Source organism: Grampus griseus (assembly GCF_964374135.1).
Source record: "Grampus griseus genome assembly, chromosome: 2".
Lineage (NCBI taxonomy): Eukaryota > Metazoa > Chordata > Mammalia > Artiodactyla > Delphinidae > Grampus > Grampus griseus.
Window position 1 is genome coordinate 97,957,848 of NC_139018.1, and position 25,916 is coordinate 97,983,763.

Sequence of the window (25,916 nt, forward strand, 5' to 3'; positions counted from 1 at the left end):
GCAGCTTTAAGGTACTTTTCTACATTGACTGCCATGTGAGAATTTGATAATTTTGCTTGATCCTATAAATTAAAACAAAATGATGCAAAACTCTCCCTTGAACTCAAATTGCTTCAGAGTTAGTTGGTGAAATTTCAATGTGAACTCTGGGTAAAATGCCATGAAGTGCATTTACTGCTGTATTGGGTGTCAGGTGTGGGGTGAGGGGTTGAAATGGAGCAGGATACTGTCTAAAAAAATTACAAACGTAAATATATTTTTAAAACAACTTTAAACACTGAACACATTTATTGAGAAAAAGGTTAAAAGAAACTATCAAACAAAAATCTTCAATAAAAGACAAATAGGAAATTATGATTGATTCCATAATTTAAAGTTCCTCTCTATGTAATGTCTTCCTTCATCAAAAATTATGTTTCACTACTGGTCTTTCATGCCTTGAGTTCAGTTAGTCTTTCAGGATGAGAGTGTTTTGTGTGTATGTGTTTATGATTTTTTGGTTCTTCCCCCCAAATCTTTGATATTGCACATATAAGGAAGGTAGAATTTCAATCTTGATTATTCTCCAATTGTTAACTACTCCATAAACAACTCTGCTGGAAAAGGAAAAAGCGTATGCCCACAATAGGAGGGTTGTTTATATTCCACATCACTGTCTAAGTAGAAGCCTGTCTGGCAGACAAAGTGCAGGTGTGAATGTCATTTGATCATTCAACAATGCAGACACCACCATTCTAAGCTACTGTTCCATTGTAGCTTTGATATTGAACCAGTGTATAATAAATACTGATGGTTTTGAAGAAAGCCATGGGTATACCAGCCCTTTCTTTATTCATTCAGTTAATATTGAGTGGCCAATTCTGCACTTTTTGATCAGATAGGTAGAGTATTGGGAGGAGGACAGAGTAGCCCCTTGTGTACCACAGATGGATCAATAAATACACCATTAGTATCACGAAGCTTCCCAGGCACAAAGTGAGTCAAATGTTACATAATCCAAACAACTCCTCTGAATATTCAAAATCCTCTACTACTTGCTCTTCAGTCTTCATACTCTTAGCAAATCAATCTCATTGCCATTCTATTTGTACTTTCTTTTCAGGGATGTTTATAAAGTCATTTTGTTTTGAGTGGCAGAGTATGAGAAGGTTTTAGGAAAGTGAAGCCAAAGGAGAGAGTGCTAAGGACTGCAGAGAGGGCATTTTGTTGCAGTTGCTTAAATTGCTCAAAGTAACCTGTTGCTTTCGAGTACACTGAAGCTGAATTAATGTAAAATAAGCTACAAAGCTTGTTGTACTGCAACTGCATCTTATTTTGTCTCATTGCTGCCACTTTGCAAATGCATATGTTCTCACCCCTTCTTGTAGTAGTGCATAGTCTTGGCCATCTTTGTTTCATCCCAGATTCACCGGCTCTAGGAATACTCCCCTGTAGTCATTCAAGCAGATGATGTTACATTATGGTGGGAAAGCTCTCCTGTGAATTAAAGATGAGGTTTATCTTTCTCCCCACTCAAGGTATGGCACACACTCATTTCTAAATAAAATATAAAAATCATCCTCTTAAATGTATTGCTGAGCTTGCAAGAAAGTAAGGAAAACCCTCATAAATTTCAAGGGGAACTGCAAATCCAGAGAGACAAGCAAACATAAAGTATCACCTGCCCCAGGGGTATCTGCTAATCTTGGAAGCGTACATCTTTAGCTTTGGCGGTAAGCAGGCCATATGAAAAAAGGACCTGGGACCTCTGTAAGTGAGACTTTGTAGTGGAGATCCATACAAAAAGCAGACCCTAGAAGGATTCATCTTACACTCATTTTTGCAGATAATAGAAAAAGAAGATACATTTTCCAACTTATTTTATGAAACTAGTATAATCATGTGGGTCAAATCATACCAGGAAAATAAGCAGCAGGAAAGTTACACGCTGTGCTCTGTCATGTATGTATATAGAAAATTACTAACTACAGTATTATATAGCATCCAGTATTTTGTATAAAAAGATAATAAATCATGATCAAGTTAGGTTTATCCCAGGAGTGCAACTTTAACAGTAGATAATTTAACCTATATGGTGATTAAAGGAGAAAAATTGTATGACCATTTCAACAGATGATGAATAATCATTCAGTAGCATTGATAACCCATTAGTGGTTTTTGAAAAAAATCCTATTGAATTAGAAAGAAAAATTTCTTAACCTGATGAATTTATATAACAAAAACCTATAGGAAATGTCATGCTTAATGTTAAAACAATTTACTTTAGGCCAGCAATGAGGAAATAAGTCTGTTATAGCACCACCTCTATTCAGCATTGTTTTGGAGAGTCTAAACAGCACCATGATAAAAGAAGAAGAAAAGCTATAACATTTTGACATAGGAAACAAAGCTACCGTTATTTGCAGATTATACAATGGTCTACATATAAAAATCAAGTTTGAAACAAATTATTAGTTTTAATAAGCCTGCTTGGAAAGAATACTGGATAGGCTTAATATACAAAAGTCAATTGCATTTCTATTTTTTGGCAGTAATGTGTTAGAAATGCAATTCAGTAAAAAGGAAGAATTGACAATGTGAATAAGAGTACAAGGACCATAGGAAAAATCTAGTGGATAATATTTGTGCCATTTACAGAAAAACACAGAACTTAACTGAAAGCACTTAAAAAGGTATAAATACAGAAATCATGCTCATTGCATAGATGATCCAATGAAGATATCAATTCTCTGTAAATTGATAGGTAGTTAATATAATTCAAACCTCAACAGGTTTTAAAATTTAATTGAAAATGTGATCTAAAAATTTTACAGAAGACAGAAAGGAAAATAAGCTAACACAGTCCTTAAGAAAATGAACAAGGTAGAGACACTTATCCTACCAGTCAAATAACTTAGTTTAAAACTCTAGTAATTAAAACAGAGTAGTGTTGGGGAAAACAAGGGAATTGTTACCAGAAAATTCAGGATAGTTACTTCTGGAGGAGAGGGATAAGGTTGAAGAGAGGCAAATAATATTGGAAACATTTTTTTGAACTAAGTAGTAAATACAAGAGTGTTTATTTATATCATATATAGTCACCTACATTGTTACATATAAATTATTTCATAATAGCACAGCTTAAATGACATGTGAAAATAATCCTAAAATAAGCCTTATTCTTTTTTTTTTTTTTTTTTTTTGCGGTACGACGGCCTCTCACTGTTGTGGCCTCTCCCGTTGCGTAGCACAGGCTCCGGACGCGCAGGCTCAGCGGCCATGGCTCACGGGCCCAGCCGCTCCGCGGCATGTGGGATCCTTCCGGACCGGGGCACGAACCTGTGTCCCCTGCATTGGTGGGCGGACTCTCAACCACTGCGCCACCAGAGAAGCCCAAGCCTTATTCTTTTAATAATAATATTTTAATATTTGCTCTCAGACTTCTTGAATTGGGAGATATTGGAAGTAATGTTTCCTAATCCTGATTCATAATCAGAGTACTGAAGGATCTTTTAAAATATATATATGTCATGGCTCTCTCTAGATCTCTTTAATCAGAATCCTGCTAAATTACCTCTTGGGTCAGGGGAATGTAGTAAAAGGAGTGATGATTGGTAGTATAGTCCTCTGTTTTAAAAACCAAACACATTCTATCTTCCATTTATTTTAATTCTCTAGGTGATTTTGATGATTAGCCAGTTCAGGGAAACTTTGGCTTTTTAGTTCATCCTCTCCCACAGTGTAAGATATTTTTTTCCTGCACTATCATAATAGATAGACAATATACCTCACCTTGTCTATTTCCATTGGGAAGGAGATCATTAAGCAATCCTTCCACTAACATTAGATTCTCATTTTTCAAAAGTGTTAACAGTGAGAAAAAAAATGAGATGCTTTCTGTACATATCTTAGCATCATGCCTCATGCCTGGCACACAGTAAAGGCTCTATAAATATTGGCTCTTTCCCACATTTATTGTAATTATAGTGATTGGTGATGATTGAATTTCTAACTTGCTGTCATTTCCACCAATTTGTCCTAGTTCTGCTTTCTAGAGCAGCAAAGAACAGGTCTCTTTTCTCTGTCATGGAACTTGTTCTTTAAACATTTAAAGAGCCTTGTCATATCACCTTTGAATTTTCTCTACCTTTTGCAAAATATCTGTATTTTTTACTGTCAGGAACTCAGGTGAGCTGGAGTGGGGGTAGGTGAGAGCTGAGCTGCCAGGTCTCCAGAACAGCTGCTTTAAGCAACAAGCCAAAAATTGAAAGAGTTACGACTTTAATCACTTACTGTGATGGTATAAGCAGGAGTTGAAAACCAGAGAAAGTGCTGATTCTCCCTGTTCCATTTCCCCCATGGAACCCTGATCAAGGGCCATGGGGATCAGTGCAGACCTGGGAGTCCTCACTGTTCAGAGAGCCCCGTACAAAGGGCTCCAGCAGTTTTATTGATCCTGAGATGTGTGTTTAACAGAGAGGAAAAGGGGAAAGGGTTAGAGGTGGAAAAGTACTGAGTACTGAATCAGAGTAGGGAAAAATATATCTTTAAGATTTCCCTCTCCCTATAAGGAGAACTTGAGAAACACCTAAAGAAGACCTCTGCCCAAGGCCTCAGAGAGACCTAGGAATGAAATCCCCAGGGCTAGGTATCTAAATATGTGAAAGGCAATGACCAACCAGGGGACTGAGTCCTTGACCGCACCTCTCTCCAGAAATAGCAGTGCATTGGCCATGTACCCAGTCTGGTTGGGGGAGGGCAGCTTCACCCCATGAGGGCTGATACTTAGAGCTTCATAATTGCCTGTGGTGAGGCCTGAAAAATCACACATAGGTTTTTAACTAGGAGCCAGACTCCTTACTTACAACTATTCAGAATATGATTTGGCAAGCAGACCCCTCACCTTTCCAAGCCCTTTTCTCTGAGTGTGTTATAGGGCACAACAACACAGGGACAGAGTACATTGTAGTATTCCTTTAAAATTCCCTTACCAGTGAGATGACAAGAAGGTAATTAAATCAGTTTAAATTACAGCTGTGTTTCTGAGAATGTATGACTGGTATAGGATTAAACTAGGCATAGCTAAGGACAAATTTCTCTAGCTGAACTATTAAGTTCTTACTTTGAGGGATCAGGGTATAATTTGATTTTCTATCAAGCATTTACTGTCATCTAAGATAACAGAATAAAAAAATCAATGATATTAAAGTATTAATGCCTAGCAGATTGGATTTATAGTAAATACTCAATTTTCTAGGAGTACCAATATTCCTAATGTTAGGCTCTATACAAAAACTGAAAAATTACCTTACTAACAATAGTATCGATAATGATTTTTCTGGGTGTTTTTTGTTCTGTAATAGTATCTCTCCTCCTCTTTGTGCTATTCATTTACCACCCACTTGTTGTGCCTAAATTGATCTTCTTAAGGCTCCTACCGCTTGTCCTCCAATGAGCTTAAGTTCTCATTTACATAAATAGAAGTTATTTTCCATAACAGCAAAGATTTGCTTTTTTTTCCCCATTGTGATTATTCTGAACTCACCTCTACCTTCTTGAAGCAGTTCAGTGTAGGCTAGCATCCCTCTCAGAAAATGGTTAATGAATTGCAATATTAAATTGTCTCTGTTTAGATATTTAACTGTTGCTGGTTATTAGGGCTTGGACCATGAATCAATACTCACAATATTTAAGGACTCTATTACTTTTCTTCTGCTTCCAAAACAGAGCATATCATCCTCATAGTTGGGCAGTAAACCAGGATCAGGTGAAGGAAACACCTGTCAGATATGATTCTGTCTAGACCAGACAGTAAATTGCGTTAAAGTTATTTGTGGCACTTGTCAGCAAGTGTAATATAAAAATGGGAGTCTCACAGTGCTTCTAATACATATAGTGAATATAAGGAGTCAACTGTTCGTGTGGTCAAAGAAACAATCTGGAAAATTACAGCAAAATGAAGCTGCAAGGCAGGGGCTCTTGACTTATGAAATTGCTCTGGCAAGAGCAAAATTCATGAATGTCAGAAGTCTACGATGTGGTGACCTACAGTTATGTTTATAACTCCCAATATAAAGCATTGTGCTGGTGTTGTTAAAATATAACGCACTTCTAATGGAAAATAAAATCCAAGGTATCTGAAATAACAGGAATAGCTTGAGTCCTAAATAAAAGTTATCACTAAAGTTTTGGGTCTCACAATATGAGAATTCTCATTCTCATATAATACAATGAGCCAGTTTAAAGTTAACAGGGACACCTTGCTTTTCTGTTTGTTTTTGCATAATTAGTTTCTTTTATTGGAGTTTTGCAGAGTAAGCCTTTAGTTGCAGCATGTTTTAAAGACCACTTACACTAAAAAAATAAATTTTGTGCTTCTTAAATAAATCTAGGTGATGTGCTACTTAATCTGAAAACTTTTTTTTGCATTAGAATTCCCTTTATTTATTTATTTTTACATCTTTATTAGAGTATAATTGCTTTACAGTGTTGTGTCAGTTTCTGCTGTATAACAAAGTGAATCAGCTACATGTGTACATATATCCCCATATCCCCTCCTTCTTGCGTCTCCCTCCCACCCTCCCTATCCCACCCCTCTAGGTGGTCACAAGGTACTGAGCTGATCTCCCTGTGCTATGCAGCTGCTTCCCACTAGCTATCTACTTTACATTTGGTAGTGTATGTATATCAGTGCTACTCTCTTACTTCGTCCCAGCTTACGCTTACCCCCCACCCCTGTGTCCTCAAGTCATTTCTCTATATCTGTGTCTTTATTCCTGTCCTGGCCCTAGGTTCATCAGAACCATTTTTTTTTTAATAGATTCCATACATATGTGTTAGCATGCAGTATTTGTTTTTCTCTTTCTGACTTACTTCATCCTGTATGACAGACTCTAGGTCCATCCACCTCACTGCAAATAACTCAATTTCATTTCTTTTTATGGATGAGTAATATTCCATTGTATATATGTGCATCTTCTTTATCCATTCATCTGTTGGTGGACACTTAGGTTGCTTCCATGTCCTGGCTATTGTAAATAGAGCTGCAGTGAACATTGTGGTACATGACTCTTTTTGAATTATGGTTTTCTCAGGATATATGCCCAGCAGTGGGATTGCTGGGTCATGTGGTAGTTCTGTTTTTAGTTTTTTAAGGAACCTCCATACTGTTCTCTATAGTGTCTGTATCAATTTACATTCCCACCAACAGTGCAAGAGGGTTCCCTTTTCTCCACACCCTCTCCAGCATTTATTGTTTCTAGATTTTTTGATGACGGCCATTCTGACTGGTGTGAGGTGATACCTCACTGTAGTTTTGATTTGCATTTCTCTAATGATTAATGATGTTGAGCATTCATTCATGTGTTTGTTGACAGTCTGTATATGTTCTTTGGAGAAATGTCTGTCTAGGTCTTCTGCCCATTTTTGGATTGGGTTGTTTGTTTTTTTGATATTGAGCTGCATGAGCTGCTTGTAAATTTTGGAGATTAATCCTTTGTCAGTTGCTTCATTTGCAAATATTTTCTTCCATTCTGAGGGTTGTCTTTTCATCTTGTTTGTGGTTTCCTTTGCTGTGGAAGAACTTTTAAGTTTCATTAGGTCCCATTTGTTTATTTTTGTTTTTATTTCCATTACTCTAGGAGGTGGGTCAAAAAGGATCTTCCTGTGATTGATGTCATAGAGTGTTCTGCCTCTGTTTTCCTCTAAGAGTTTTATAGTGTCTGGCCTTACATTTAGGTCTTTAATCCATTTTGAGTTTACTTTTGTGTGTGGTGTTAAGAAGTATTCTAATTTCATACTTTTACATGTAGCTGTCCAGTTTTCCCAGCACCACTTTGTTGATATTGGTGAGGATGATAGTGACGATGATGATGGTGATCATCAAGAATTAGAAAAGAGGAAGGACAGGAATGGAGCAGAAAAGGGAGAAGAATTAGGGGAAGGATAGAAGAGAAGAAATTATGGAAACAATATGCCCACTGGAATTCTACAATTAAACAGGTATTTGAGGGAATGGGATAATCCATGTGAGTTAATTATCTAGAAAACTGAAGTGCCAGTTAAAGATACCTAAATAATTAATATTTTATTCTAATAATTTAGGTTAAGTATCTTTCTAAAAGTACTACATACATCTCTGCCTTCTTAAAATAATTAATACATAATATTTGTCTTTCTTGAAATGGCTCAGGTCATCATTATGAATATCCATCACTGATGCAGTGGTTAGGAGGATTGACTCTGAAACCAGACTCCCAGGTTCAAAACTCAGCTCTGTAATTAGTAGTTGTGTGATTTTGGAGCAAGATACTTAACATCTTTGTACTGTAGTATGCTAACTTACAAGGATAAGAGTAATTCTATCTCATAGATTTATTGTATGCATTAAATGAGTTAATGTGTGTAAAGAAGCTATAACAGTACTTGACATATAGTAAGAGCCCAATAAATAATTGTTATTTTTGAACAGTTAATGGTTGTTTATTCATTCATTCATTCCCATAATATTTATTGAGCAACTATGTTTTGGATACAAAACAAAGATCCTGCTCCTTGTGCAGCTTGAATTCTTGTAGGGGTGATAATAAAAAATAAACATAAGTAAATTATGTGACGTGTAAGATAGTCATAAGAACTATGAAAATAGAAAAAAATAAAGCTGGATAAAGGGGATTGGTCGTGTTGAGGTGGGCGTGGATTTTGGCAGGGGAGTAGAGGCAGTTTGCATGTTGCAGTATTAAATAGTGGTAAGTTTGTCTCGTTGAAAAGATAATAAAATTGCCTTTTGGTTCTCCACCTGTGTATTATTTTGGCCCCCATATATTTATGCTTATCAGTGTTTGTCCATGTGGTCAAACAGAAATGGAGCAAGGAGTCTTGCTTTGGGTAATTCAGAGTCTCCAAGAGAGAAGCAGGTTCTTCTTTAGGCAAAATGAATCCGTGGTTAACTAGGCCATTCTCTGGACCTTGAGCACCTTACCCTCCCCCTCCTTATGGCTCAGGCTCTGGGTGCTCCTGTACTGAACTTAAGTGTCCTTGGGATACTGCACTTCTGTCTTCAACTCTCATCCTGAACTCCGTCTGCCCTTGTCTCACTCCACTCTAAAAGTTTAGCTCTATGGAGGTTTAATTGCCTGAGGAAAGAGGGTTCCAGAGTAAAACTAGAGGTATAATGGGGTAAATGTCCCAGAAACCCAAAGAGGAAAAAAAATTATTTTCTAGCTCTCCCATTTGAAGTTCCTTATTAACTTTACTTGATATTAGAGGAGATTATAGGCCCTCTGGAGCCCCAGTTCCATACTCCAATTATAAACTCTCCTAAATAGTCCAAAGATAGAGTGAAGAGTCAGTCACATGTTAATCAATATATGTTTATTTTATTAAAAGTATGTCAGACACTGTGTTGTGTAACTACTTGAGTAATATTATTTAAATCAATTTCCTGCTATTTAGTAGCTATATTAATTTTGAATAAATTATTTAACTTCTCTGAACACACTTTTCTCTCCTATAAAATAGAAATAATAATTCCTACTTGAAAAGCTACTGTATTACAAAGACTACTTGTAAAGACTCTATTGCACTACCTGCCCTATTGTTGGTGATCAACAAATTGAAGAAATGTTTAATATCATTTATTATATAAACAACTTACTAGAGTAAAAATTTTTGTCCAGCCAAACAAGTGTTAATTTTTCTAATCAGTGATTTTGTTGAATGTCTTTTCTATCTTGGTTCTTTAAATTAGTTGCCATGTTACTAATTAGATGATTAATGCTCCCTCTACAAGCATGATCATGAATGAGGGTTGTGTGGGATAAACTATTTACTTTTTATTGAAATTCAGTGCCATACCATAATTTTTTTCATGATGACAGATTCAAGTACTTATGATACAGATCTTTCCCCCTTTGTACTACTTGATGTAGCTTTATGTATTTTGGTTGTATGCAAGTCAGTGCTTTATAATTACATGTATTTATACATAATCACATCTCAACAAGTTTATATGTCTCTTTAAGAACATGAATAACCTTATTTTATGTTCTCCATGTCAGAAACTATGAAGGCCCTGATACTTTACCCTACAGACTAGGTGACAAGTTACCCTACCATAATTTCATAGATGCTGGCAGAAGACACGAGGCACCTGGATCAGAGACAGAGAACTTCATTACTCATGACACAGCAGATAGCATGAGCTTCATGTTTGCAACAATTTCTCTTGTCCCTTAAACCCCACAGGGGCAATGTGGTGACAGACCTAGGTGGATGCAAGGAACACAGTGGATTTGTGTCAGTGTTTGAGCTTAGGAAGCCCCAATCTTTTGAAAGCAAACAAGCCAAATTTTGCCCCAGAAGGAGGCACTGTATTTACTATACTGGTCAGCACACACATCTGTCTTCTACTCCAGAAGAGTGCGGTATCTCTATATACATGCCACGAACATCTGTGAAAGGCTAATCCAGAACAAAGTCAGTCTCCACTCACAAGGTGTACAGAAATTCAAGAGACCCATGAAAAATTGTCTCCAGCACTCCACAGCACTTTAGTAGTCTGTGTACACAGTAGGAAATCAGTAAGTGTTGAAATGAATGAATTTGACCAGAGAATCAAGAAGTCATTGCTGAAAATAACATGACCATCTGTGTGCCCTTTGTGCTGATTTCCCTTTCAATTGAGTTTCTGAGGAAGACACTAAGAACTCAGATATTCATACAAAGATGATGTCGAAAGGTAGTAAGGACCCACATCAGTCAAAGATAGAGATGAATAGGAACAAGGGAGTTAGTTCAGTTAGTGAAGTGTCAAATTCTAGGAGTTCCTTCCTGGGACTATTAGCGAGAGTTGTAATTAGTGGTCTGCTGGTGTTTTACAGCCAGCTCTCCACTAAAGAATAAGGCCCTAATTTGTATTGCTTGCCTATTTTCCTGCTCTGAGTAATCCTACCATAGCCAATTTCAAGCTATCAAAGTGACATCACTGAATGTGGAGTTGGGGAAAGATTTATACAGTCTGCTTTCCAGAGCCATGAGACCAGCTCCAGTACACCACGGGTTGCATTGGATAAAATGGAAGTAATAGTAACAAATGTCCATTCCCCCCAACTCTCATTTTTTGTCTCAGTGTTCTCTCTCAAGATAAAAAGTGTAATGAATGCAATGCTAGTGAGACTTATAGGTAGGGATACCATATTTGATAAATATAGTCTTAGTTGCTTCTTCTAGAGAAAATCAAAAGGATTAAGTTTGCATAAGAGCTGCCTAGCCTGTGAGCAGGACTCAGATCAGGTTGCAACCTCAGCTTCCATCCCCTACAGCAGTATTTTGATGGGTGCCAAAGTCTATTTTTCCCTTCTGTGTTGCCCCCAGGTTATAAGGCAAGAGCTTATAGTAGACTACTTCTCACTGGCTTATTCGCTCACTCTTAAGACGTATGCATTTTTTATGGGACCCTAATTGTATTGGCTCAAATGATTTATCTTGCATCAGGAGGAAAAATTACCAAGTTGTGATTCCAGGAGCTGATATATCCTGTGGCCAGCACTTGCCTGCTGGTTAAGGATGCTACCTTTGTTCCATTATCATATTGCTTGCACTTTACAAACAAACTTGACATGTATTGTGAGCATGGAAGTTGCTGAGTTCTTGTACCAAACTTCTGAGAAGAGATCCATGGGATGGATGCATGGGCAGTCAGGCATGCAACTAAGGGAAAAATTCAGGTAGATCTTTGTATCATTTTTGTGTTGATGACCATATTAAGAAATATGCCCATTCTCAAGTAACTATACTTAAACACCACAGGCCAGATGATTCTTGCTCAAATCCAGAGACTCATATACAGTCATTGAAATCCAGCTCCAATATCAGCATATACAGAGAGAACATTGCTGATCATGAACATGATAAGATGTTACTCCTAGGAGCCAAGCAGAATAAACAAGGTTTTCCCATGCTCTGCTTCTCCAGTCAGCACAGTCAAACCCCCCAAATCTGCAGGGTTTGGTTTCCTCCGTCTCTCTTCCCTTCTAATTACATCCATGTTTGTTTGTTTGTTTGAAATACTGGCTTTAAAAAGTGTTTCTAGAATACTAGTTTGACAGTGCTAGCAGAGTTGATGACACAGTAGGTTAAACACAGATGGATTTGCCTTTGTTTAAATAACTGGAATTACCTTTTGGCTGGGTATGTGCTTTTTAAAGCTCCATTTCAATTCCAGTAACTGTACCTGAAGATGCAAGGCATACCCATCAGGAACAAACAATACTTATTCTCTATTTAACCCCTGACTGCATTGGGTAAGTAAAGCTAAGAACAGTAAGAACAATGTTTTGGATTAGAGAAATAATGACTTGATTTGTTTTTCAATTTTCAGAGAAGCATACCTTCTGGAATAATAATCTTTGTTCCAGATCCTGAGGCAGGCAAGAGAACTGGGACAGTGTTGATTTCTAGTTACTTGAGATTCTAAATGTATACGTTTATTTGCCTTAAAAAGGAATGTCTAAAAAATAACTGAAAAGAATTCTTCCAATCATTAATTTTTACTGTTATTTACTAAGTAGTATGTGTACTAACAGTAATATATGTCAAATCCTATACTAAATACTAGAGATGAAAAATAAGTTGTATATAGTCCCTGTTTTTGAGAAGTCCATAATCTGAGTGAAAATCAGATATGAGCAAATAATTATCATTATAGAAGGAGTAAATTGAGTATAGTGGTAGCATGGTCAAATTGGTCCTTGGCTGTTAAATAAAGTTGTTTAAGATCACGCAGTTGAATTTTGTTAACTTCATAGGCTTCTGATCCCTTGTACAACCCTGGGCAGTCACTCCTCTGAGTACCTGCATGAGTTGCAGAGGAATGATTTTGCAGCAGATGGATAGGTTAGGGAAGCCACTTCTTAACTTACTAAGCATAATAGGTGGTTATGCTTGAAACTTTCATAGGTATGAGAATGTCGCTGAGTCCACTGGTTCCAGAAGTTTTCCAGCCATAGGATGTGAGATCCAGGGAGTCAGAGCACAGATGAAGCTATTGAGTGAGAGAAGTAACAGACTTGGAATCAGTGGCCAGAGAAACATTTTTAAAAATAAATAATTAATATTATAATATTCTGTCCCTGAATATTTTTTTCAGTTTGAATCCCTCCAGCACCCACTTCCTGGTTGGCAATTCATTAAACCAGTACTTGGTATATATTTATTGTTTTTCTAAAAGTATATTTTAATTCTACTGCAAGAATTCTGTAATACCCCTTAAAATAATGAGACAGCCATGGGATAACCTATGACCAGGGCTTGAGTCCGTTATGTTATCTGTGAACGGGGTACTTCCTGAGATACACGAGAGCTTGAGTTTTCTTCACTCTTTGTTCTTTTTCCTTTGTGGTGAGCAGGGCCTCAGGATCTTTCTTTGTACTACCTATCAAAGGTAGACCACTGGGTAGGGTGTGTCTTTATTCTGAGCTAAATTCTGGGCCATGTTTAGTGTTTCTGTTAGCATAGAGCAAATTATAAAAAGGATTCAAAAAATATTGAGAATAAGAGGCTGCTTGGGCTGTGAAAGTCTGGCAACCACCTAATGGCTTAGTCTCTGCCTTTAGGTACTACCAATTTTCATTAGTGATTGGAGAGAGATTGTTAAGAAACTAAATTTCATTATTGATAGGAGACGGATTGTTTAAAATTTCAGGGGATTAAATATTTCAGGGCAGCATATTTCTAAAGAATATTATGATTAAAAGGAATCTGAGGTTTCAGCTTTGAGAAATGTAATTTCTTTGCTATTGTATATTTGATTGTATTTAATGGCCTCTAAGTAAAGCATATTAAGAAGCTGGTATTTCATTAATTTATGAATGATTATATTTTATAAACTATATGTAAATGAATGCTGAGTTTTTCCAGAGAGAGATTACTAAGAAAATTAGCTTTAAACCAAGGAACATTAATACACACAATTTCATATTTACTATAGCTTTGTGCCACAGAAGCCTAGTTTAGGAGTTTAAAAACTAACACCCTAAATCAAGACCCTATGTGGTAAGAATTTTAATTAAAGGGACATTTTTTCCCAAATAATAACAATTGCTTAGTCACGAGAAAATTTGGGGGCTGCATATTTTATTTGTTTTCTGTTGTGTAGTATGTGATGTTATGAGTTTAATCTAGGTGCAGATAATGTTATGGGAGGGGTAAGAAAAGTTTCTTGTGTAGGGAATTGCAAGCCTTAGAAAATGCTATATTGTCTCTCTGATAAACAATCTGTTAAGGAAGTGAGCCCTGGAAAGTACACGTAATAATTGAGTTGTTAGAAGTTAATCCCTGACACCTGACACTGTCCCCGTAAGACTAACTTTGAGAAATTTTCAGGGGAGTGTTTAACAGCTGCATTATAGGTTTTCACTTCTGCAACTCATTGTGTGCTAAAACCTAGGACCATTTGGTTGTTTTGCTATGAAAAATATTTTTAATAATTAGAAATATAGCCTGCAATCCCCGTTACTAACAGAATGGTGAATCTTTCACATCCCCTTTCTGTCTTTAAAAACTTAAAAATGATAGCTTTTGAAAAATAATGTAAAAATGAATAATGAGGTAGTAAGCATTTCTGAAACAGTGTTTCAAAAGAACAAGGATTTGAAAGGAAAAGCCTGCTTAAAGTACTAAGGAACATTACAGAGTGGTAAGAGATCAATGCCTAGGAAAGGAGAATGTAATTTAGTGGAATACAAAGGCTCTCCTTGGCAACGAGGCCATTTACTCTTTAAAATATCATAGCAGTTTGAATTGGAAATTTTACCAGAGTTCATAAAGTGGAATGAAGGGGTTGAAAAGAAAGTGGTGAAACCACCTCGGTCAAGACCCTCATTAAGGAATCCAGAATTACTTCAGCAATCTTTTAGACCATCTCTCTGTCTCCTTTATCTGTCCTCTAATCCATCATGAACAGCACTGCCAGACTGGTCTTCTTAAAACATTGCTTTCATCATGTTAGCCTCATGGCTACCTACTCACAGCAAGATGGACATGGCAGTTCTGTTCAAGATGAACTGCAGATAAGGAAGTTAGTAATTAGAAAGTCAACGGAAAGAATTCCAGGTATAATAGGATAACATTCACAACAAAAATTGTGGTGATCCAAATATAAAGAAAGATACAAATGAGAGACAATGTGGGGAAGGAAAAGAAACTGTGATGAATGGAAATGGACAAGACTTGGTACCTCTTGGATATTAGAAGCAAAGGAGAGGAGGGAAGGGCATTAGTGATGTTCTGGAGTCCTGAGAATTTCTAGCTAGCTGCTGTAAGCTGGGTATCTTGAACAAGAATTTAAAGTTTTTTGCAGCTGAGTTTCTATATGCCTAAAATACAAGACTGTTAGAATATATAATTTCGTAGGTGGCTTAAGTTTTTCAACTTGGATTAGCTGTTATTAAGGAGTTTAAGCCTCTGCAGCTGGACAAATGGTGATAGTATAAAAATCTGAGACATCAAAAGGTGACATCCAAAATAATTTGCAGGAAAGATAATTGGTTCTAAAATGGATGTCTTTACTTGAAAGTGCTGACAGGTTTGTGGAAATATTCAAGAACACTTAAAAACTATTTATTGATACCCACTGTACTCCAGGCACTCAGCAAAACAAACATGCTCCTTGCCTACTTCAGTGAAGTCAATTCATATACAAATTTACTGTATGAACTAGAGAAAGAGTAATAGAATGAAAGCAAGAAAGAGAAAGGAAACCATTTAAAAATGATGGCATCACTAATCATTAGAGAAATGCAAATCAAAACTACAGTGAGGTATCACCTCACACCAGTCAGAATGGCCATCATCAAAAAATCTACAAACAATAAATGCTGGAGACGGTGTGGAGAAAAGGGAACCCTCTTGCACTGTTGGTGGGAATGTAAATTGATAAAGCCATTATGGGGAACAATATGGAGGTTCCTTAAAAAACTACAAATAGAACTACCATATGACCCAGCAATCCCACTACTGGGCATACATCCTGAGAAAACCAGAATTCAAAAAGAGTCATGTACCACAATGTTCATTGCAGCGCTATTTACAATAGCCAGGACATGGAGGCAACCTAAGTGTCCATCAACAGATGAATGGATAAAGAAGATGTGGCACATATATACAATGGAATATTACTCAGCCATAAAAAGAAACGAAATTGAGTTATTTGTAGTGAGGTGGATGGACCTAGAGTCTCTCATACAAAGTGAAGTAAGTCAGAAAGAGAAAAATACCATATGCTAACACATACATGTGGAATCTAAAACAAACAAAAAAAAGGTTCTGAAGAACCTAGGGGCAGGACAGGAATAAAGACACAGAAGTAGAGAATGGACTTGAGGACACGGGGAGGGGGAAGGGTAAGCTGGGATGACGTGAGAGTGGCATGGACATACATATGCTACCAAAAGTAAAATAGCTAGTGGGAAGCAGCTGCATAGCACAGGGAGATCAGCTCTGTACTTTGTGACCACCTAGAGGGGTGGGATAGGGAGGGTGGGAGGGAGACGCAAGAGGGAGGAGATATGGGGATATATGTATTTGTATAGCTGATTTACCTTGTTATACAGCAGAAACTAACACGACATTGTAAAACAATTATACTCCAATAAAGATGTTAAAAAAAAAATGATGGCAATTCAACTTGCCAGTTCACTATTTTATTGATGTTTGCCCAGAATGATCAAGAGTTGTTAGATAAGAATATGCTGTACCTGACAAAGTTTCATTTCCCTTTGGCCTTGCAGATGGGAACAGCATTGTCCCACTGCACATAATTTGCTATATTTTTTATACAACCATGGCCTCTAAACTCAAGCCGATTACACTCACCCTTTGCTGTCTGTGGGAGATTGGTTCCAGGGCTCTCACAGTTACCAAAATTTGAAGATGCCTAAGTTCCTTGTATAAAATGGTGTAGTATTTCTGTATAACCTATGTACATCCTCCTGTATACTTTTAATCACCTCTAGATTACTTACAATAGCAAGTAGAATGTAAATGCTATTTAGATAGTTGTAAATGCTATGCAAATAGTGGCTAGCACACAGAAAATTCAATTTTTTTCTTTTGGGAACTTTCTGGATTATTTTTTTCCAAATGTTTTCAGTCTGCAGTTGATTGAACCTAGGAATGTGGAACTAGGTAGATACATAGGACTGGCTCATCTCACTCTCCAGCAAGGAACTAGTGATCACTCCAAGGCAAAAGGAAATATGGCTGTGCCAGTTTTACTGAGAGACATCATGTTGGTCTATAATGTAGTTCCCTCCACAGAGATCATCAGTGGTAGTTTAGAGGACTAGATGTGATTTTCAGTAAAGACAAATATCGTACTTGATGGCCACAGTTCAGAGAACCCAAGAAGTAATGAAGAGAAGATAGAGGAGTCTGGCATGATTAGTACTAGGGGGAAGCTTTATGCTTTGACTTTTATTTCTGTTTTAAGTCAGGGCTTAGACAATTATTTGAGAGGATAAAAGCGGTGTTTTTCAAGATTAGAGCTAACAAAAAAAATGGACTTGGTTGGAGCATCTGTGAGACCTTTGTTCAACATAAAGTTAAATAACTGGGACCAGGATTGTAGATGAGCGTTAGGCAAGGAATAAGCTCAGCCAAGATGCATGCTCCTCAGGGCTGAGGCACTAACCAAAACGAGACCAGCAGAGGAAAGAAGTCTAGACCAAAGCTGAGTCAGAAGAGGAAGTTAATAGCGCTCAGAATACCGCATGGAATGCAATCGCAAATTTATCTTTCTGCCCTTCTGTTTCTTTAATTATTTAAGTAGATAGCTACCCACAAGTGCATGTCTGCCAGAGACTGTTACTAATCTGTTCCTTAGTTGGAGGAATGTGACTAGCCGTAGGGCAGCAGTGGGCCAGCAAACATTCCATCAACTTCAATAATGTTCCTGTTTATACAAGTCTATGATAAAATAATTGCTACCAGTAATGCATAATCTGCTTACACAGGTCTTCTCAATCAGTGCTCCCCACAATACCACTGTGAAGGTAAATTTTGCATTTTCCATGAGATAATCAAGGTTCATAGAGGTTGCAAAATATTTCCTGGTGGAGTAACTAGGCTCTTATGTTCTTCCAATGACTAAGTCCTTGCCTGCTACCCCACTTCAGTGTGTGGTCCTTACCTTTCTCCCTGGTCCTCTGGCTTCTGTCTTGTTCTTTTTAGGTGTTATTTCAGAGATAATGAAGCAGAGATCATAAAAACCATAGCTTGCTTAATGTCTCATCTCTCCAGTGTCAAGGCCTAGTCACTTGACCTTCCATGTTTCGGTCTTCCCTGCTACATGCCAGGGTTGGCTCTAGGGGAGTAGAGAAGAGTAAGATTTATTTCTCATCTTTTGGAAACCTATATTCTAGCAGGGACTTCCATGTAAACAAACAGAATGCGGTTTTACAGGGGTTATGGCAGAAGACTTAGAACAACTGTTCTCCAATGTTTTTCTGCCCCCGTTCAATCAAAAAGTAGGATATCCTTCTCTCAGTAACAAATATTTAATTTTAACCCACAGCTGCTGAGAAGCCCGACTGAAAAGCGGGAGGCATGATCTTCCCCCCTTCTTCCTCCTCTCACTCCCCAGCCCCTTCCACTGAGCATCCTGATGTTGAGGTCACAGTCAAGTAGAGTTGGTTGAGATGGGGAGGATGTACTTACATCTACCCTATGGACTGATGAGCATTATGTTCAAGTTTCATTTGAGAGGTCAGTAGGTGTTAGCTTATGACACTCAGCAAGGAGGCCAGTACCCACAGAGGAAATAGCAGAGTAAACACAGACAAGTAGGGAACAGTGTGATGCCTCTGAGGATCTACAAGGAGTTCAAGATGACTGGAACAAGGAAGTATAGGGAGAAGTCGAAAGAGATGAGACTGGAGGAGACATCGTACCTTAGTGGGATGTACAGGGGTTTGTTCTTTGTAGGCACTTGTAGGTATAAGGCATATTGAGTATTAAAAAAAAGACATCTTCAAATTTGTGTTCTAGAAAAATCACTCCGTTGGCAATGTAAAAAATGGGCTGCAAAAATTCTAAGATTAGTTAAGATAGGAAAGCCTGGACTAGGGCACTGTCAGTGGGAGAGTTCAAGAGGGAGACAGCTGAATTGTTTTATCAATTCTACAATGCACATTTTTATACTTTATAACAAATGGAGATGCATTTTAATAACTGATGGTGTCTTAAAAACATTAGTAGCCAAGCAGCAGTTGTAAGAGTTTACAAGCCTGCATGCTTGTAAACTTAGTTAAAAGTGCCCTGGGAAAGTGTAATCATTTTATTGTTATTGCTAGTGGTATGGCTGGACAATTGCAATCTCTTAATACTTCAGTTTAGAAAAGCAATGATGATTGGAGGACGGATCACAGTCTCGTTTGTCTCTTTTGATGCTTTTGGTAAGGTTGAGAGCCCATCATCGCTGAAATCTGCAGCAGAACTATCTGCTTCTGGGAATACAAGAGACAGTAATGGAGCACTGTTTCCCATAATGCCCGATCACTGTTGCTCTTGATGGCTTAAAAGACAGTAAGTTGGAAAAAGTCCCAGACAGTGACAATTCTGGGTTGCAGAGTAATTCTGAAAGGTTGAATTTTGAATGAGAAGTTTAAGGAATAACAATTTGTTTTGCTTATATTTTCCTTTTCATATATAGAACAATGTGCATGACATATGACAGTAATCTATGCCATAGACAAAGTCACTTAAAGAGTGCCCTTTCAATTAGTATAAAATTTAAATTCTAATTGCTAAGAAAGCATGGTGTCAGATTAATTTGATTTTTTCACAATGATGTATAAAATAATGCTTTATCTTATGATAGATGGTGCCTTAGTTTTGATGAGATAAAGAATCAAAAAATCATTAGGAATTGGTGATTAATTGGCTGTGAGGAATGAGTCATCAATTACACAAACATAAATAACTCATTCGGTGTTGACAGTAATGGAAATCTTTTCCAGAAGGTGAAAAAAAAATGAAAAAAAAATATTAGGATATAACATATCCTAATGTGCTGCAGGGGAATAATTAAAGTATATAATGATCATCAAGAAAAGTGTGTTAAAATGTATGTAAAATAGATCATGTTAAGCAAAAAAGCAATGTAGATCATTGTATGTTTATCACCATTAAGTAATGAAATAAATACAAAGAGTTGTTTTTAAAAGGCTGAGAGCACAGCTGTATTAGAGGAGAGGGAGTTCATATGATTTATTGTTAACCTTTACATTGCCTTAATATTCCATAATGCTAAAAAAAGATTAATTATATAGCCCTGCCCAATAAATGCCTTGGAAACATAGAAATAAACAGAAGCACTATAATTTGTTTTTTCAGGCCTGTAGTCTTCAATTAATTTAACAACTCCTTTGGATATAAACAGAGTCTACCAATTTTCTGATTTCTAATGGAAATCAGCAAGTCTCTGAATATTACCAATTAAGCATCAAGCATCCACGTGCGGAAGTAGCACATCTTTGTCCCGTAATCAGAAAGTACTACTTTCGGGAAACCTGCTCAATTGTTTTCATGCAGTACTCTCCCTGTGCCTTCTCAGAGTTCTTTTTCAATCCGTAGAGACTCCGTATGTTATCAGATCAATTTTGGATTAAAAATAATTACTATGTACTTAGTAAAAATCAGCTTTACCTCTTCTACCTGTGTATCAGATTTCTTAAAAATTACAGAATACTGTATATATCTTTTAGACAATATGTGTTTTTTTCTGTAACAAGATAATTAATCCAAGTCAAGGTATATAGCCATATACTTTTATACTCAGATGTTATTAAACTCAGTAAACTTCTTTTAGTATAATTATGCAGAGAACTAAGGAATAAAACCATGAAAAATATGAAGACTTTTTAATACAACAAATGTTGGATTAGAACACATCTCAGTTTAGCCTGTAAGATTATATCCATTGTCAATTATATGTGATCATTGACGTTCCAGATATTTCTGTAGATCTCCTGATACTTTTATCTCATTTGTAACTCCTGTAGTCTAAAGGTCTCCTTTTTCCTTGGGAGAACACTTGAATAGCTGGAGAGGAACCACTTGGGAAGGATTGGGACTATCTTATACAGTAATACAGTGTTTCTAATTCAAAGATAATACCCTTAGAATACATTTTTAAAATTCAAATACTAGCAGCACCTTTACTAGGACAGGCCTCTGATTTCCTCCTACCAAAAAAAAAAAATACATTAGTTATTAAGAACATGAGGTTTGAGGCAAGACACTCCTGCAATAGAAATCAAGCTCTGCCAGATATTTCTAGGCCTGGGGAAATTGTTCAGTTTACGGTTTATTAAAGGTAAAATGGGATTAATGGGAAACCTCAACTCATATTATTGTTGTAAATGTGGAATAATGTAATCATATAAGCAGTAGAGTGTGGTAAGACAAATCCTGGCAGTGCTAACTCTGACTTAGATAATGACCTTTGGGATGATTCTGAACTATTCTATGCTTCCATTTCCTCACTTATAAAGTGAGAGACATAATTGTAGTTATACCTTATTGGATTTTTTGAGAATAAAATGAGGTAATGCTTGTAAAGACTGTCTATGATGGATAGCATTCTCTCTGGCTCCTGGTAAGCGCCACATAAATATTAGCTAGAATTAGCTAGTTTGCTTACTACAGTTAAAGATGGCTTAATCCAATCAGCTATACCAGAAAGGGTTGAAATCAAACAGCTTCTTCCCTAGAATTAGACTTCCCTTCAGAATTACTTGTCTGCTGTTGCCTGTGTTGATGACTCCCTGTGACCTCCAGATCATCAAGCCTGGCTCATTTCTTTAACGGATATCCATGAACTTGACCTCTTGCCTATAAGGCAATAATTTACTTACCTACTGTTCTTTCCAGGCTTCACCATTTTTTTGTTATCTAATCGCTCCCAGATCTCTCCTGGTTAGGAAGTCTCTCAGTAAATACTACGAAGATATTTGTGTAGAGCTTCACAGTATTCACCAAGCACTTCTCTATGCATGAGGTGAGGCTATTAGGGCAGGTTTATTTATTTATTTATTTTTTAAGATTCAGGTTTGAAATAAAAGTTTTATTATTACTTGATGGATAAGCTCATTAAAGTATACATTTATACAAACTTCTTATAGTAATGATGAAAATGTAAAATTATAAGGAAACACAGCCTGATAAAAAACATTTTGGGGACTATCTGTGAAGGTTAAGGGAACATTTTTATTGCATTGCAATTTAAAAATAAAGGTTTAATGAAAGTAAATGACAAACTCAGAGGGCACAGAGATGCATTTTGGATCCACGTCTTCTAACTTGGGTTCAAGTTTGGCCTGAGTTCTTGGATATCTCTGTTCTGACGAGAGAAGCATAAGGGTGAAGTGTGAGGTTCAGGAACATATATATGTGTAATTGATTCCTGAATTTGTGAAAATATGAGGTTGCTCAAAATTCTAGGCTGACTTGGGAAGTTAAGTTCCACAAGAAGGAAAACATAAAGAAAATAAATAATTTGTTATTGATAGGAAGAAAACACATAACTCATTTATATAACACTTGGCAGTTTATAAATAATTTTCTCAACCATTATCACAATTGAATGTGTTTCTTTACAGAGTTATTAAAGTAACTTCAAAACACTTGGAGGCAGTTAGTATGGTTGCTATGTAATGTGGTGGAAAGACATTTATTGAGGTACATTTTATGCCATTATTATCCTGTTCACAGAGGAGAGAAAGTAGAAACTGCTTGAAATCAGAGCCTTAGACTGGAGCAAATGAAACTGGAAAAATCCTTTTAGGAACCCGCTCACATAATCCTTTTCCCATATATTTGATGTTTGGGATGTGGGAGGGTCAAGGCAGGGAGAAGGCAAGAATATGGAAATAGGATAGGAGGGAAGAAAGACGTCACACTGAGAGAGCAGTAGTCTTTCTGAAGGTGAGTGTTGCAAAGAAAACAAAATATTCACTGCCCTTTCCTCCTCCTATACTCTGCAGTTTCTTGCAGTTCATAAGGAGATGCTGCCAATGATTCTTTTGTGATTGCAGTTCTTCATCTCTGACTGTCACCGTGACTATCACAGCCCTTAACCTACAGAGTGTCAATTGGCATTATTCTAGAAAACGATGGAAGCTGTATTAACTCCTTTTTCACAGGTTCAGTGGTGGACTACTTACGTGTCATCTCCCCCTACCACACACTGTCTCCCCTCCCATCTTTTATTCCTTCCCCCTCTTCTTTCTTTCCTCTTCCTTGATCTCTGCCCCACAATTACTCTTGTCCTGTATTCTATGATCTACAGGTAACTTTTAGTTCAGGTGTGTGACCTTAAGTATATTCTGTTCGTCACTGACATCTTTCTTACCTGTGTGCAGTGGTTTTAATATTTCACATTTATTACTGCATTTGGTCCTCATTTTCAGACATGTAGTTTATGGCATTATTACTATTTATTACCATCTCATCTTTATTAATATTTTGCTTTTAATATTTTGTATGAGTTGTATGATGCATCTTTGTAATTTGTCCAAGATCACCAAATTGGTACAACTGGAAGTATTTGAATTAAGACTGGCTTCTAAGAGAGATCCAATAAGACAAAGGTTTCCCTTTGTTAAATTAAGCAGCAGAAATGAAGAAACAATCTGTGTCAGTGAAAACTGGACAGTAAAATGCTGATAACCTATTTTTGGCTGTTGTAGCCTATTCCAGTGGCAGAGCTGCCCATCTAAACCCAACAGTATGAATTGTGGTGTTTCTGGTGCAAAAGCTGACTCTCAGCTAGAGGTTAGCAGGGGTTTTGCAGTTCAAGTGAGCGGAAGGAGTAGCTGTCATCAATGACGTTAGCCCCTTTTTGGTTGTATAAAAAGACTAGCTTTAATGCAATAAAAAATCAAATTCAGGGCTTCCCTGGTGGTGCAGTGGTTGAGAGTCTGCCTGCCGATGCAGGGGACACGGGTTCGTGCTCCGGTCCGGGAGGATCCCACATGCCGCGGAGCGGCTGGGCCCGTGAGCCATGGCCGCTGAGCCTGTGCGTCCGGAGCCTGTGCTCCGCAACGGGAGAGGCCACAACAGTGAGAAGCCAGCGTACCGCAAAAAAAAATCCCCAATTCAATCTATTAAACTTATTTTAATAAGTATTAATGTTAATATATTTTAAAATTAGTTTAAATTGCAAAGACGGCACATGCTTATTATAAAAACATTGGACATTAACAGATTTATAACATAGGGAGAGTCTTCTCTTTTTCTATCACCCAGTTTCTCTCACTCAACAGAGGTAACTATGATTTACCAATTTAGTGAATATATTTCTAGAAATGTTCTGTGTATATATAAATGCACATACAAATGTGGGACCATACGAAACATAATATGCAAACTTGCTTTCTGAACATACTATAAGTATTTTTTCATATATACACATATATATTTACCTTATTCACTTTAACGATTGCATCCTTCCCATTGTATAATATACTGTAATTCATTCAGTCGGTATACTGTTGTTGAATATTTAGGTGACCTAGCTTTTGTTGTTAACTACAAAAAAAAAGTTGCAGTGAACATTCTTGTATAACAAATTATTATAATCTTGTGCATTTATCTTTAGATACTTCAGATAAGTGGAAATTCTGGTATTGGAATAATCACTAATATTTTAGATGTGTCTCTGAATCCTTGAGATGCCACTTTGGAGTTCAATCTGTGAAGATGCAATATACACAAAACATAGTATCTTTACAATAAAAGTAATTTTTTTTTTTACCATTGCAGACAGACCAAACTTTCAGCAAAACTGGTTTGGTTCTGTTTTTCCTGGAGGTGCAAAGTTCCATATACCTAACAGTTTCAGTTGTCCTCTCTGTGGTACAGTAAAACAATGTGTCAAATCAGGCCATCTATAAAGTTTCAAAGTATGGAACTATCTAAGAAGGCAAGAGATCACTATGTGTGGTAGTGTCCTTTTTGGTACCTCAATAATGGTCCTTGAGTCTTGGATCTTTGCTGCTGTCTGAACCAGCATGATAATCCTTTAACCTTTTTTCACAGCCTTTTTACTACAAAGAGTGGAATTTTTCTTATAAAGAGTCAGTTAACCATTAAAATCATTCCTTTGTGCCCTCTTTCAGAGCCGGTTGGGGACTTTATGGTATTGATAGTATGCCAGATCTCCGAAGGAAAAAAACTCTGCCTATTGTACGAGATGTGGTGAGTCACTCCTGTTTAATTCATTTTGACTGCATACGTTGTCTTTATCTTTATTAGATGTCATACTGTCCTTCTCATTAAATGCCTAGCCTGTAAATATTTCATAGAATAACACACAGCAGAAGCTGGATGCTACCAAGTGTTATATTTATTATTTCTTTAAAATCTCTTAGATGGAGGAAATAACTCTAACCTTTTGACAGCTCTTAATATTAGTTGAAATTACAAATTGAGTTAAAATGGCCCTATAATTGAGCAGAAAGAAATCACACAGCATGGAAAGTGGGCTGCTGCACCTGGGCTTTGGTGACCACAAGTTTACTTTGCAGTTGAAGGCTATATTTGACAGTCTTCATCTTAACTCAGTAAACTGCTTTATGAAGCATGCAGATAATATTAATCACTTCCTTATTCTCATATATTAAGATCAAGTCTAGCCAAATTAATAAGCTGTTCCACTCTCCAGAGAAAACCATGGCTTCCAAGTCATTAAAACCTTTATTAGCCCTGAACATAACTCTGAATGACAAACTCTCCTATAGGAAATAGGCTGGGGACTGCTTAGAGATGCAAAGAATTGATAATAGTCTGTATTAAATTCTAAAAACAAATAGCCCATCAACATGAAAAAGAAATGTTTTCTATCATTCACAATGTTTTCATGTTTTGCTGGAGGCTCA

At 36.9% G+C, this 25,916-nt stretch overlaps 1 protein-coding gene across 1 annotated transcript in view; it reads left to right on the forward strand.

Annotated features, from left to right (window-relative positions):
- UNC13C (unc-13 homolog C) overlaps positions 1–25,916 on the forward strand; it is a gene marked incomplete at both ends in the record, with an annotated part of 576,078 nt that overhangs the window by 160,438 nt on the left and 389,724 nt on the right. Inside the window, one exon of the mRNA XM_082648355.1 lies at positions 25,158–25,236. Within this exon, the coding sequence (XP_082504481.1) occupies positions 25,158–25,236 (79 nt within the window). The remainder of the gene's footprint in view (positions 1–25,157; positions 25,237–25,916) is intronic.